The sequence below is a fragment of the Lycorma delicatula genome, chromosome 1 (genome assembly GCF_047948215.1).
Source record: "Lycorma delicatula isolate Av1 chromosome 1, ASM4794821v1, whole genome shotgun sequence".
NCBI classification, from domain to species: domain Eukaryota; kingdom Metazoa; phylum Arthropoda; class Insecta; order Hemiptera; family Fulgoridae; genus Lycorma; species Lycorma delicatula.
Window position 1 is genome coordinate 153298982 of NC_134455.1, and position 16586 is coordinate 153315567.

The 16586-nt window shown below is 28.2% G+C and overlaps 1 protein-coding gene across 2 annotated transcripts in view; it reads right to left on the bottom strand.

Moving 5' to 3' along the window:
- Positions 1-3760: 3760 nt before the first annotated feature.
- HDAC6 (histone deacetylase 6) overlaps positions 3761-16586 on the bottom strand; it is a 173811-nt gene continuing 160985 nt past the window's right edge. For both annotated transcript variants that reach the window (XM_075365359.1, XM_075365351.1), the window contains 2 exons: positions 9386-9514; positions 3761-5571 (listed from right to left, as the gene is read on the bottom strand). In XM_075365359.1, the coding sequence (XP_075221474.1) occupies positions 5488-5571; positions 9386-9514 (213 nt within the window). In that variant the 3' untranslated portion in view covers positions 3761-5487. The remainder of the gene's footprint in view (positions 5572-9385; positions 9515-16586) is intronic.

The window sequence follows — 16586 nt, forward strand, 5'->3', positions numbered from 1 at the left end:
ATTGTAATTTAATATTAAAACCTTATTTACTTTTTGAAATATTTATTTTTCTTTAATTGTTGTTTACTCATTATTCATTCAACTCTATTTTATAGGATATTAACTAAAATCGTTTTGACTTCCAGTTACAGCTTGAATGTTAGTTAAAAAAATTTGCTCATTTTGTTCATAAAACTAAGTATACCTGTGAACTAATGAATTTTCAATGTAGAAAAAAAGGTTTAGCAGATTGCTGTTACTTAACAAGTATCTACTAATTAACCACGTTTACAAATAATCGAAGATGATCTGACAACACCAATATATATATTTTGTGAAAATTCAAATACTTCAACATACTGACCATTGTGCCAAATAACAAAATAACCACCAACACAATAACAGAACCTAAAAAACTAATACCAGAAATCAACTTTCACAGGATCCCCCATCATCAGTCACTCCAAAATTACATCAAACAAAAACAAAAAATAACTAAAATAACTAAATACTGTGCACAAAGTGCTATTGTGGATAATATATGCAGATGATACTTTGGTTATATATCAATCCAGTTATAAATAATGAACATTAAAAGTTTCATACAAAATGGAAAAGAACAGAAAAATACATGTTTTAGATATTGAGATTGAAATAAGCGAAAGCAATATTATTATAGAAACATCAATTTATAGAAACCCACAAAAAATAGCATTACAATACATGTAAATTCTAATTACCCGTAGTGATTTGAATATGCATTGTCTGACCACTATGTTAATAAAATTTAATATTATAAACCACCAAAACACATTAATTTGACTTAACATTAACTTACAACATACATACTTAATAACATTAACTTACTGTATTAATTTCCAATAACTGATTTCCATTGATCCTGGATCTTCAGTTAATATTGAATTCTATAATTAAAACTAAATTATCAAAATTGTTTTGTTTTAAACATTTTTTTTGAAATTTATTATGTACGTATAAGGAAATTCTATTCTTTACTACTGGAGTCCAGCATTAGCCAGCAGCAGAATTTGCATACAAGTTCATAATAAATATCAAAATTGCAACAAACTTAAAATGCGGAATCTCATGAAAATCAATTCTTGGAATTAATATAGTAAGTTAACTTTTATCTATTTACTTTGTTTTGATGGTTTATATTCAATTACTATTAAATTCTATTAGCAGAGATCACAATATGTTAATGAATTATTTGAATTTTCAAAAAAAAATTTAATTATTACATTAAATTATATATAATGAGAATAACAACATCCAAATTTTGCCGGCGAACAACACATCATAGCTGCAAAATGTAGATATGTATTATTATGCAACAACATAATGTCAAGGCTTTGACAACTTTTTCAATTTATCACTGTTTAATTACGAGACACAAATTCTAATGTTTTTTTAAAACATTAGTCATTCAGGTAAGTTTGATTTTTATAGTTAGCAACTGAAAACATTATATCCTAATTTTTCCCACCGAATGAGTTTGCTGAAAAGTGGATGTGCATTTTCATACAACAGTACAATGGCCTAGATAACATTCCAATTTGAATAGCATATAGTGAAGCTTCCAGAGAGAATTGCAATATGCTTGATAGTAATTATTCTTTGAGGCAGTAAATAAATCAAATTACCAAAATAATCCCAAAAGATCATGACCATCAAAGCTTTTGCTTTCAATTTCAGCAACTATGGGAAATGCCTCTTTAAGTATTGGTGTTTTATCACCAATACTTAAATATTTATATTTAATAACTGGTAATAAGACATTTCTTGTGCAAAACACAAAAAGTTCCAACATGCATTTGTTTATACGCATAATCCAAAACTAGGTCTCATAAATGTGGATGATGTGGCAAACGATAACTCTGGAAACATTTGGACTGATGAAATATCCAAAATGTCAGTTTATTTATTTATTTTAATTCTTATCAATGAGTTTTGACAGTCAATAAAATTAAAGCGAAAAATATTTTGACATAAGAAATAAGGCCAGCAAAACATTAAGTACTGTTTATAGGCTTAATACTGCTGTTACAGGACAATCTTTAATGTCTAATGATTATGAACTGCCTGAAATAATCTTAACATATCCTACCAGTCTGTAAGATCCTACAACAATTTTCTGCACTTACGTATTAGCCCATCAACCAATAAATTGCAAACTTTGGGGTTATTGTTAATATCATCTGATATATCTATATATCTATTTATTTTATAAATATAATTTAACCTATACTCGCTAACCTTGACTAATTAACACAGTAATGTTTTGAGTGTTTAAATAATAAATTCAGTAATTGCTATTATTTAAATCAAAACATTACTGTTAATTAGTCAAGGTTAAGGAGCGTAGGTTGTTTGGTTAATTTATATCTATAATTATAAGCTGTAATGCTTATATTTTTAATACGTTAATGAACCTGTAACTTTGAAGTATTTTCGTTATGGTCAATGGGCTAATATGTTAAGAACCCAATTTTCCATAAAATTTTTCTAATATCCTGTTAACATTGTATCTGGTTGCCCATAAATTTTTTCTGGTATATTTTCTGAACATTCCAAAAAGTACATAATCACGTTTCACAGTCTGGATCATTGACTTGGTTGTACATTAAAAACTTAATCAATTTGTTACTGATCATAGGAAAACACAAATCGGCCAAACCAACTTACTATGATAATTGAACTATACCAATCTCAGAAAAAATAGTTACTGAACAATTGTCACTTTCAAGATAGCTCTTGTTATGTAGATGTACACAATACAGTCTATTAAATTATAGATTAACAATAATAATTTGGGTTAGAATAAATGACTATGTCTATTTTAATTTTTAAATTGTTCTTTTCTGTTAATTTGCAATAATGCTGCTAAGAAAACTTCTACAAGAAAGCTGTGAAAGCATGCTATGTGCTCAAACAAAGACAACACAATCTGAAAGTGAAACATTACTTTGACCATCAATAACCATTCCACTGTATGTTTATTCTGAGTGTTCCACTGATTATTATCACACCATAGTATGAAGTCTTATTTAAAGGATTTGGACATAAGAAATTCATCAGCAGGTTTAAAAAAAATATGCTAAAAGTGCCTGCTATGTAATATAATAATATTACTATACGGATAATAATAGTAATAATTATTACTATATGGATAACATTTTGATTTAGTTCTTAAGCATATGGCTTGGCAAATTTTATGTTCTGTATGTGCCTGTCCTGATTTGGCCTACACTGCTATCTGTATGATTGAATTTTAAAATTAATACATAATGTACCATTCATTACCAATAAGAGAGCAGCGTTATTATACATCCACAGGATGTATTCCTTTTTATCTAGTTAAAATATTAACTTAATGCCCAGGTATAATAATCAAATAACATATAGTAAAATTAAACTATCAGAATTGTATGACTATTGAACACATAAACCTGGTTAAATAAGAGGAAATGGGCAAACCATAACACCACTGTTAGCTAGATTGAAAAGATACACTTATATGCTATAAGGTGTTGTAAGCTCACACCCAAGAGTAGTTAGGAAGCATGATTTCTTATTGCTTCTCAGGCATACAAAAACCTTTTGGCCTGACAGTATTTTATAAACTGCCCTTACTTGAGACACAAATTCACAACCAGTATTTCAGTATTACAATCCTTTTTTACCAACAAGTAGTAAATAATATGTTTTTTTCTGGGTTAATTATCACGAAACTAGAAAATAAGAATGATAAATGCATTCATTTTATGAATATAATTTAATACACAAATACTTTTAAAATTTTAATTTATAATTTTGTGTAAAGCTATTAGGTGAAGTGTTCCTTCTCTTTATAAAACTAAACATATCTAGTAAATATGACAATAATTATTACATTATATATTACTTTGACATAGTAATATTTTTTTCCCAATAAAACTATAATACATAATAAAAATAAAAATTACTACTTTAAGGCAAGATTACAAGAAAAAATCCTTAGAACCTAGATTAAACAAAAATCCATATCTAAGTTTAAATAACAAACTGAATGGTGATATAGTAAATGAAAATTTATACTACAAAAATACAATAAAGTGTAAAATAAAACAGATAAAGATGTTTACTTAAAGACAGTATTAGTAGACTACTTAATAATTAAAGGCACAAATCAGCATCTCAGTAATCAAATGAACAAAATTTGACACATTCTATTTTTAATTTTCAGAACTTCTTCACAAGTTTATTCATAAAACAACATTATATGCATCAGGTAAGAATGTAAACCCAGTGATTTATTTAATTTAAACACCTGCGTGAAAATTATAACAGTAAAATCTCATGCATGAAAAAAGAAATATTCATTTCCAGAACACACAATTATTTTTCTAATATAATGCACAGCTAACTAAAGGAATGTCAAGTTATTTCTGAGGAAAACATGAGAATGGTACAAGGTATTTGAATGAGAATGAACAACAGCAAAGGCAAACAACGAAGTTATACAGAAATGGTGGAATTAAACTTTCATTAAGAAGGTATACAATTTAAAAAAATACAAAGATATAAAGATGCAAAAATAAATTATTTTTACAAAAGAAATTTTTGATTAATTATGTTAAAATATATATTACAATTTATTGTTTTTTTATATTAGGAAAAATTTGAATTCCTCAAATCGAATAATTTAATTTCTTTTTCAGTAGCTGCAAAGGTCAAAATTAAGATAAAACCATAATGAACCATAAAATTCTTTGATACAATTACATTGTATAATTTTAAGATATCTTTCTAGACAAGGACATTTATTTAGTAGAGTTAATAACTCAGGCTCATAAAAATGAGAAGAGGTTGAAACCATGACCATGGTTGAAACTCTATTATTTGAAAATGTATTATATGTACCAACAATTTTGGTAAAATTCATCTTCATAACTGTTAAGGAAGGACCACTGAAAAGAAAACGATTTTTGTGATGGATCTGCCTTTTTACTTCAACTATTTTGTTACACAAGAAGTTGTACAGTCAACTGTTCATTAAAATTTATTGTAAGCATTAGCCAATAAATCCATATAAATTTTATAAAATAAAGTGACTAAAGTTTTATATACTTTTTTTTACTATGGTAAATTTGAGTATAAACCAACAGGACATAATTAAATTTACTCAAAAAAAGAAGAAAATATGAATGTAGTAATAAATAAATTTAATATTATTTTTAGATATGATTTAGTAAACAAAAAAGAACTACTGGTATTAATAAAATATTTCATTAAAACAAATATATTAAGTTATTCAAATAAGCTTAACATAATAGAACCTAAAATGTTATTACCTGAGTAATAAAAATATGGTAACAAATGACTTTTGATTAATTATCATGTTAAAACAAATTAAGATCATTAACAGTAAATAGTTTGCTAAAATGTGAATTTTACACATATGTAAATATTTAATAAAATATATTCCTAAATTGGGACTTATAGAATTTATGCCTTCGGTGTTTTATAACTCCATGGTATTTCAGTTCCAAATTTACTTATATGCAGAGCATTTTTAGCACTGTGAAGTATCTGAAAAAAAGAAAAAAAATTATTAAATATAATTATATAAAATATATTTATTATATAACACAAAACATTATTAATAGTTGTATACAACTATGTAATACATTATTTTTAAGAAAAAAATACCTAATCAAACATATCATCAGAGTTACTATAAAAATGAAATAAATATTTCAAACTAGTAAACTCTTGAAATTCAAATCTCATTACACAGATAAAGTTCAGTTCAAAATAAATCAAACAAATTTTCTCATATAGATATTTAAAAAAAAGCTAATAAAATTAAAATTCAAAACTGATCTAAAAAAATTATTTAATAACATTAGATATAACTAAGAAAATCATGTGTAACATATTTACTTCTACACAGTTTTTATTCTACTACTCTGAAATTGCTATCTTTTTTGTTTTTAGTTCAGATAATCCTATATTATACATATGTATAGCATACGAATGTATATACACCCATTTCTATTGAAAATAGAAATATGTTTATATATTGAACCGTATTTACATAAAACCTATGTACGAATAACCACATAAAGATACATTTTTATTTTCAACCATAAACAGCATACATTTCATAGGATTTTATAACTGAGTGAATATTTTGTACGTTAGAAAGAAATAACTGAAAATAAAAAATCATAACAAAATCATGTTTAAATCATTGTGCTGATATTTATGTATAAAAACATTTTTGCTATTCCAATGAGTAATTTTTTATTTTCTACAATAAATCATACATTCTGTAAATAATATATTGTTAAACTGCTGAAATATTAAAAAAATAAAAAGCATTTTACCTATTTAAAAAAAAATCATTGTTTGTGCCAGTTTTGCTTTTGATGTTTGCATTATTTTGTGCATCATAAATTAAAAGTGCAAAATTCAATTTAATGTGCTTTAAATGTAATTTCTTTGTTTTATTTCTAGAGTCCTATCCAACCAATTTTGATGCAGTTTTTGTTTTATAATGAATGCTTCTGCCTTGTAGATTAGAAAAAAAAGCTTATCACAACTTTGGCTGCAGCAAGGCTGACAAGACTGGGTCAAAAGGAATGGGATGAGTTTGACTGTTATCAAATATCAGACTTTTATTAATCCATATCACTAAACACAATCATCAATTATATATGAAATAAAAACCTAATTAAATTTTAAGTTTTTTCTAAATTTGTCTTACTTTGACTAGTAACTGTTACACAATATGACTTGGCTTCAAACCTAAAATTTTACATTAAAATTAAATAAATTTAATTTAAATAAAATTTTTGTTTACCTACCTACTACCTACGTAAAAAAATACTAAATTTTCCTAAGTCTTTTTCCTTATTGGATTTTTCAAAACTTTCCAATTTTTTTAGCAAGGAAATTCTGTTTTTGAATATTATTTTATTTCTATCATTCTTATTAAGCTATTTAACTTTCTTAACCATTTAACGAGAAAACATTTTGTTGCATGGACTGGGATGGTTTAAAGATTTTTGCTTTTTCTAGATCCACTATGATGACCAATCTGCTCATAATTGTCCAAATAATTTAAATTAATTAAAATTCTATTTTAAATTTTAATTAATTTAAATTCTATTAAATAAACCTCTAACTACAGAATATTGAGATAACATATCACCTTAATTTCTTATTCATCTTCAGTTATGATTGAAATAATTCTGTTATTATATAATAAAATTCTAAAAATAAAATTACTAAAATAATGAAAATTGTGTAATAATTTTGCTGCTATCTACTACAGTTTATATAAGACTATCCTCAAACACTGTCTGATGGTTTATCATATTGAAATTCTGTTTGTACTTAAACTCATATACGAAATATATTCCTAATATATTTAATTTGATGTCATCTTTATTAATTTCTAATATTTCTAAATTTGTGATAATATCAGAAATAGAGTTTATTAGATGATCTGCTATATTAGATATTATGTAGATATTGTGATGTTAGATAATTATGTATAAAGTATATAATGTAATTTTTTTTAAAAGCTAAAGCAAAACAGGCACAAGCAAGGAGAGCTTTCAAGAGAAAGAAAATATTTGTGTAAAGTGTAGTGCTTAAAGGTTCAGCGAAACCTGAACAATAGAAAACAGAAAGGAAATAAATATGTTGAAAATTATGTGGGTCAATAAAATTCAAAATGAAGAGGTCTTAAGACAGATAGAAAATGAAAGAAATTGAAGGTAAATCCTGAGACAAACTAGGTTGGTAGCTTATTTATTAATAATCCAGTTTTGAATTTGGAGGTAATGGAAGGAAAAACTATAGATGAAAATAAAAGGATGCAATAAACATATTGAGGTTAAAAGATTAGCACAAAACAAAAAAATGGATGTAGGTCAGTATCAAACCAACCAATTAAAAAATGAATCTGTTAGTATTAGCAAAAATCAAATTGTTTAACTCTTGATTTTTTTTTTAAATAATGAAGGGAAAACAGTCTTCTGATTGAAAATTATTCTGTCATTAAAATTAATATAATTGTTAAGTAGACTACAAATGCATAGCAGATAATCAACATTTTATATTTTAATAGTATTCTAAAATATCCATCATAACTTGCCTAAACCCTACACAATCAAAGAAACAAAAAACTCCAAGAACACCAGATTTACAGGAATAGCAACAAGTGGGAAGGATCTGCATTGTTCCCATTACAGCAGTCATAACACAAATGAACATGTTAATAAAATTATAATCTAATCTAATATATTTTCTAACTACCAATTAGCTTACATATTCTGACATAAATCATATTTTAAATACCAATTTAAAAAACATAAAGTTTGGGAAATAGTTTCTTTGTGTTCACCTATAGATGGCTTTAGGATCATATTAAATTCTGTCAATTTGCAAGATGACATAACACTAAAAATTATTAGAAAGATTATGATTATATTAGTTTATTTAAAAGTTATTGCATTTTAAAAACGAGTGAAAATGTAGAAGAAATTTTGATTATTTTGAAATCTTGGCTTTAGGATCATATAAAATATGATGGCTTTAGGATCATATTAAATTCTGTCAATTTGCAAGATGACATAACACTAAAAATTATTAGAAAGATTATGATTATATTAGTTTATTTAAAAGTTATTGCATTTTAAAAACGAGTGAAAATGTAGAAGAAATTTTGATTATTTTGAAATCTTATTACCAAAAAGGAAAGAATGCAAATCAGGCTGCTAAAAAAAATTTAAGATGATTATGATTATGATGCAGTATTCGTACATTTGCACAAAGCTAGTTCAAGTGTTTTCAATTTGGAAATTGTGATTACGCCAAGCAATCAAAATAAACAGAGAGAAGTGATCAATAGGAAAGGTAGTGTCTTCCATCAAAACAATGCCATTGAAAAGTGAGAGGGCTTGGCTGAAAAAATTTTATTATCTACCCTACAGTCCTGACCTTGCACTACAGACTACCATTTAGTCTCTACAGAAATCCTTAACAGTATAAGTTGGCTTCAAAAGAGACTGTGAAAAGCACTAATCAAATTTTTTCATCCAGAAAACCCAAAAGTTCTACAGTGACAGAATTACAATTGTGTCTCAAAAATGGAAAATTGTGTTCAATCAAAACAGCACACATTTGGTTTAATAAACTTAATTTGAAATCTAAAAAAATATTTTTCTTTTGCATTAAAATAAGAAGATACTCTTTCTCAATTCTTCATATCAGTTAACAAGTGAGAAGTTCATTCAGAATTTTAGTTTTAAAAAATAAATTTACTTTTTAATGAAATGAATAAGATACTAGTGACATATAAAAATAAATCTGTATAAGTTATTTTACTCACAGGATTGTCTATGTAAGCTTCACAGCCATAACACCATACAGAGAGATCAGAAAAACTCAAACTCAAAGGATGGGCTGCTGCCTCCCCATGTTCTACCATATGTCCATTAATAAACCTTCCACAATGCACCTGCAATAGAAATTCATTTAAATTTGTAAAAATTAGTATTAATCAGAAACACAAAAAAAAAAATTAATATTACTAATCATACTGATTCATATGGTAATCAAGGCAAATAGATTCTTGCTTCTGTATCTTATTTTAATTATTTATGTTAATTTATTTATTAAAAAAAAAACGGTTGATGGTAGACAATACTGAGAAGCTAATAGTGTTAAAATTATGTTCCAACTTGGTTTCAAACTGCAGTGTAACCCTGCTATAATGCGGTTATTGGGGGACTTATGTAACACCCGCGTTATAGGCTAACTGTGTTATTTCGTGAAGTAAATTTTAAATTACAAATGGAATCAATTAAAAAAATAGAAAAAAATCAAGGAATAATGGTTTAATAGAAAAAGGCAGTACCTTATGTGTACTTACACAGAAACAAGTTAAGTGTAAAAGATACAATATTTTTTCTTTGAATGTAAACTATTTTTTAAAATAAGAATTTATTTTTTTTTTTGTTTCGTGGTTGTACATTTCTTCTTTATAATATATGAATTTACACTTTGTAAATGTAATAAATGACGATCATCACTATCACTTTATTGCTCCATCAATGTTATTACACTATTTATATTTTCCAGAATGTCTTTTATTGAGGGTTTAGACCTCTCCAGCACCTTCCCCTTCCTCCTCCGACAAATTATCGTTAGGTTGTAGAATGGAATTTACAATTTCTTCATTGGCCATGAAATGGGCAATGGGTGTTTGATTGTCTTCTTGATCCCACTCACTGAGATCACTTATAGACAATTTTTGCCTGGTTGAATTTGATAATTCCAGAGCGTGTTCGTCAGTAAAAATATGAACATTTCCTATTTCAATGTCTTCTGTATTACTCTGTGACAACACTGACCAACAATTTTTAATTAATACAATTTACATTACTCCATGCTGTATACAACACTTTTTAATGTCACAGTTTTATGAAATACCATTACTTGTAATTCTGAGTTAATAATAGCGGTCAGTAGGCTCTCATTGATAATAAGTTTTAAAAGCCCGATAACTCCTAAGTCAAAATGGTGAATTCATATTAATGTATTTGAAGCAACGTGGGCTGGCATACTTACCAATGAGCAACAGCTTTGATTTATGATTTTCTGACTTACTGGCACACAAAAGAAAAGTTACCCTTTCTTTGTTCATTTTCTTACCAGACTTATTTGGTCCCCGCTTTGCACCTAATGCTTTTGTTGGCAATAGTTTATAACACAAAGCAATTTCATTACAATTATACAACTATTCGTCACTGAAGTTATTCTCTTCTATAACTGATTGTAATATTGTTTGTGAAAAATGTTCGGCTGCCATCGCATCTGCTGAACGAGATTCTCCTTCAACATTTACTTAGTCTATGCCAAGACAGATTTTCCATTGCGATAACCAACCACTAGAAGCACGGAATTCTTCTCCATTGTTAATTTGTTCATGAAACTTTAGTGCCTGAGCATGAAGTAATGGCCCTGATAGTGGCACTCCTTCACTCAGTTTTTTCAAAAACCAAAGGTACATACAATCATCTACAACATTAACATCACCGAGTTTTAACATTTTTGCGATCAAGTGCGACTGTTTCATCTACTGAATCAATAAAAGAACGCAATTTATTTTCTTCTTTCACAAAACCACATATTCACCACACCTTCACGCACACCGAATTCCCAGGATAAACTGGCTTTCGACCAACCTACTTTAACCTTTTCAATAATTTCTCATTTTTCCTTCACAGAATACATTTTTCACTTAGAGGACATGTTAGGCAAATACGAACAAAAATAAACACTACAAAATCCAATAAATTAACCAACGTAATAAAACTTAACAATACTTACAAAGACAGTAAAAACAGCTAGAGTACATCACAATACAAAATAACATTCAGATACCATATACTGTGTTTGGTATAGGCAGCACATTGATGGTCATATCACTATTACAGCAAATGAGTAATGTGCAGTATATTATAAGAATTTCTCCTTTTACTGTATTAGAATCTAAGTTTAGTTTTATTGAATCACGTTTTTGGGAATTCCAAGGCTTTAAAATTGGTCTGACTAATTGACAGATGTAATATTACAAGCATACTGTTGACAATTTCAAAGGATTTATGGTGGGTTTTACACTGATATTGAATACGGTGGTAGGGTGGCTAGCATTTCTTCATCCTATTTTATTTTTTCAGATATTTTTTGGGGGACAGGTTATAATCCACATTATATCCGTATCTGCAGTATATCAAGCCACTTATAGCATGGCTGTACTGTATTAACTTCTTTTATAACAAGACAGGATCTTTGCCTTCCTGTCAAGTATCTCTGCTACAGAGGGCAATCCTGTGTTCCACTCTCAAACATTAAATAAGTGAATTACTGAAAAATGAATGAATCTTAAGTCATAAAAATTTGAGTTTTAGCCAAAATAGTTTTACATTAATGCTAATGACTCAATGCTGTCCCATCAACATACTGTCTTTTTTTAATTCTAATTAACAACACATTCTAGCATGCAATCCACAGCTGTAACAAACGTCCGATGCAGCTGAATATAAATCAAAATTAAGATGAAACACCATTAGATGAAAATATGGTAAAAATAAACGATTTTCTTAAAAATTTTTATTTTAAAATATGCATAACATTGTTTTTTTTTTTTAGCATATTTTTGATATTTGTCATATATTATCTTTTCAAAAGATATTTATAGTTGTGTTCCTTTTGCTGTTTTCTATAGCATTGTTCATTTGTTCTGTTATTACTTTTGGATCATCCAACAAAATAACTAAAACATCTGTAAAGACATAAGTCAATAAACATGTTAAAGGCACCTTCCTAGGGGTATTGGTTGGAACTACACATTTGTTTCTATGTTTTCAAATAAATTTTTCTGACAAATTGAAAAACATTGAAGAGAGTCCATCACCTTGTCTTATTTCTGATTTTTTGGAGGTAAGGATAGAAATTTCACCTAAAAATTTAACTTTGGAAGTTGTATTTGTTAATGTTTCTCTGATTACACTAGGGAACAAAATATAATTTTTTTTTGTCTCTGTAAGAAAAATATGTGATTCTGATAGTGTTTTTTCTCCTGAATTCAAATATGATATCGGTTTTCCCCATCATGCAAGGTTTCCAAGAGACAGGCAGTTATAATTTTCAAACATTTTAATACTTTCTGCATTCTTCACTACAGAATATTCAATCATTTGACTCACCTAGAAAGTAAGAAATGAATATTTTCTGCTGAATGTCGCCTATGCAGCATCCCTCTTGCTGCTCCAACAATAATTGGCCAGTATATTAAGATTCCACTTGCCTCAACACCTCTTTTCTGTAGCTGAAATCTCCTGATGAAAGTGTTCCCGTGCTGTTCACTGCGCCAAGACTTTCTGGGAAGAAATCTAGGTACGAGTGCAGGAAGTGTACTTTTAAGGACATATTACAACCCAAATTTTTATAAAATGGTTGACAATATCACATAAATTTCCACCTTTCAATCTCCCAAAAAACTGTGAGTAACATTTTTGAATGCTTGCCAAGCTGCTTTCTCCAAAGGATTCAACAGTTCCTCAAACCTTTCATCATGTATTAGTATCGTATTTGTGGACCCACAAATATTCCCTCTTTAATTTTTGCATCACTAATTTTAGGAAACTTCTGTTTTAAGTACATGAAATAGGAGTATTGTCCATCGCCTTGACAAAATTCTTCATTAATCCTAGTTTGATTTGTAACAAACGTAGAAACACATTTTTAGGATTACACAATGGGTCATGTTTCACATTTTTCTGTTCAGGAATGAGTGATTCGCATTTAGGCCATTCTTTTCTAATCAAATGGTTTTTTCTGTCCCTACTATCCCATTCACACAAAAAACAAGAGTACTTTGTGTAACCAAGCTGCACACCATGAATAAGTGTGATTTCCTTCAAATTATCAAAAATATTCCATTCATACACTGCATATTGAAGCTTTTCCAAAATAAATTTAGCCAGGAAGCAAGCATTTCAGACTGTTTTTTTGGATAACTTTAAATCTCGTATGAGATCATTAAGATTTCCTTGAATCAGTAAATGAGGCTCCGATGAACTACTATCACCAGAATCTTTTTTCTTTTTCTTCCTTACTTCCATCAGACTCTGAGCTCTCTTCATCTAATGTGGAAGTTTTCATATGTTTCATACTAGCAGATTGAGCCATAGGTACTGATGGGCATTTATTGCCATTATGCAGAAGCACAGCTTTTAAACAAACTTTACAGGAAACAATGAACAAGCACCATTCTGTTGGGTTATGTTCATTACCATGTGTCTCCATAAGAGAAGAAATGTCATTACAAAACACTAAGCCAGTTTTTTTTGAAAATGAAAAAAATAGTCTTTAAATTCAGAATGACGATAAGTATATATCTTTGTATTCTTTTAAAGAAGATTCTATCCTTTTAGTCGGGAAGCAAGCATTTTAGAGTGTTTATTTGGATATCTTTAAATCTCATATGAGATCGTTACGATTTCCTTGAATCAGTAAATGAGGCTCCAATGAACTACTTTGTTCAAAAGTTGTATCACCAGAATTTTTTTCTTTTTCTTCTTTACTTCCATCAGACTCTGAGCTCTCTTCATCTAATGTCATATGTTCTGGAGGCTTTGGTATGGGCAATTCTTTGCAGTGTGGAACTGGTCTCATTGCAGATTGCAAGTTAGGGTACACCACTCTAAGTTTTGATTTTGATGCAATACCTTTAATATTTGTTAAGCAGAAATAACAGTTCAGAAGAGTGATCTTTGGATTCCTTCCAAATCATAGGGATAGTAAATGGCATGTGGCGTGCGCCATTTTTCCATGCAGTGAGAAGCCTAGAACACGACTAACAAAAGATATATGGGACCCAGGCCCTTTTTGGTCCCTGACTTTACACCCAAAATAAAGTACATAATACTTTTTTACTAATGGAATAAGGTTTCACCTTTGTGACTTGAGTTTCACTTCACCACAAATAAAACAAAAATTATAGGAATGATTTATAAACAAACTCTAGGCATTTTGTAACTAACAACTAATTAAAATAAATAAAGTTGTAAATATGTAATATACAATAATTCAGACACACAAAGCACTCACAATGACTTGTTTACTGGTTCACTACTATCTCAAAACTGGCATCATTCTGATAAATATGTGCTACACTAGATCACATTTGTACATTTCTATACATGTCTGAACCTGCACAACAGCAGCAATGCTACCCTTCGAGTTAGCTCATTTGATTCCATCACATTTACAATACTCTGGGACCTTTTACTTGATGATGGACAAATGGATGAAAAAACGTTTTAAAATATTTTTAAAATAACAAAAAACTGTGGGTGATGGAAAAATTCCAAATACATATTTGAAAACAGTATAAAAAACTGCACCTATTGGTACTCATGAGACAAAAATCATGTTGACCAGTGTTATATTTTTGGTTTTATCATTCACACCAAATTCTTTTAATACTTCAAAAAGATTGTCCATCTACAGAATACTATGTTTTTTAAAGCCACCATAACCCACTAAACTATTTTCAGTTATTGCTTCTGCTTATTGGATAAGAAGTTTTACAAAAATAATTAATTTGTTCTGCACAAGATTGGCATGTCATAGTGAAATTCTCTCCAGATTCCTTATTATTTTTAAGGTTTTTATTATTTCTTTAACTTCAATTCTCATTGGTAGGGAACCTGGATAAAATGTCTCAAATGATCTGGTTTCATTTTTTTTGGAGAGGGCTGCAATGTAATAATTTCTCTCAAGTACTTCGCCAAAGTTCAAAGTTCTCTTTGTTATTATGGATTAATTTTTGGTTTTAATTTTTAAAACAAAGACTCCAAACTTGGTAAATTTTTAATTTTTTTTTTTAAAGTATGCCAAAAGTCTCATGTGTTGTTCTATCAGAAGAGTTCTCTGATTTTGTTAAGTTGTTTCTTCAAGTCTCTTCTCGATTTCCTTTGACCATTCTCTTTCTTTATTGCTTGAATTCTTGAAAACATATGAATTTTTGGTATAGTTGCATTTTTCCGCAATTCTGATACTTTGAGAAGAGTTTCTTTACACCTTTCATTCCACCATTTATGTTTCTTCTTTCTGGCTAGAAGGATTGCTCTTTCTGCTATTTCTTTAAGATTTTTAGACCAAATAGATTTAACATTTTAATTTCGTTGACATGTTTTTTTAAATTTTGGTTTTATTATTATACAATTTTATATTCTTTTGCAAGTTTCTCATTTTCTACTTGGAATAAAGTTTTCTTTTATTCTTAAGTACAGAAATCAATTTCATTGTAGTTTTTACAAGAGGCAGGTCTATTTAAAATACTCCAAGTTTTATATTCGAGGATTTCTACATTTTTTGAAGTGTGTGAATATTAATTTTAAGTTACAACATTTATACAGTTTATTTCATTTTCTCCACTTTGATTGGTTTTCTTATGGGCTGCATACTCTCTCAATTTGAGAAGTTTTTTTTACCTACTTGAAGATTGAAATCTCAGCAGAATTTTTATATTATTCTGGGAAAGTTTATAGGTTTCTACATCAAGGAGATCCCAAAAAATCTTCTGAATTTTTCTGGGTTCCTTTTGTTACCTTCATTTATTATAGCATAAGCACTGATTTTTATTTTCCAGACTTTATTGTTAAAAAAAAAATCACACAGAGGGAAATCCAAATTTTATAGATTCTTTGTTTTTGATAAATGTAGTTCCAAGCAATAGGGTAGGTTATGCATAAATCTCCCACCCAGTTTTCCTTTTAGAATTCTATATTCTTCAGATTTAAAATAATTTTCACTAGACATCTTGTTTTTTTAAACATATATAAGGATTTTAAAATTTGTTTCTGTTTATAAACATTTAAAAGAGAGTTCACATTAATCATTCCATAAAAATACTTTTATTTATATTAAAATTGTTAGGGTTTTTTTCAACAGACTCTGACTCTTATATGCAAAGTATGTTGGTGGGCTCTCTTATCTGCACCATTTCAATCTTAACA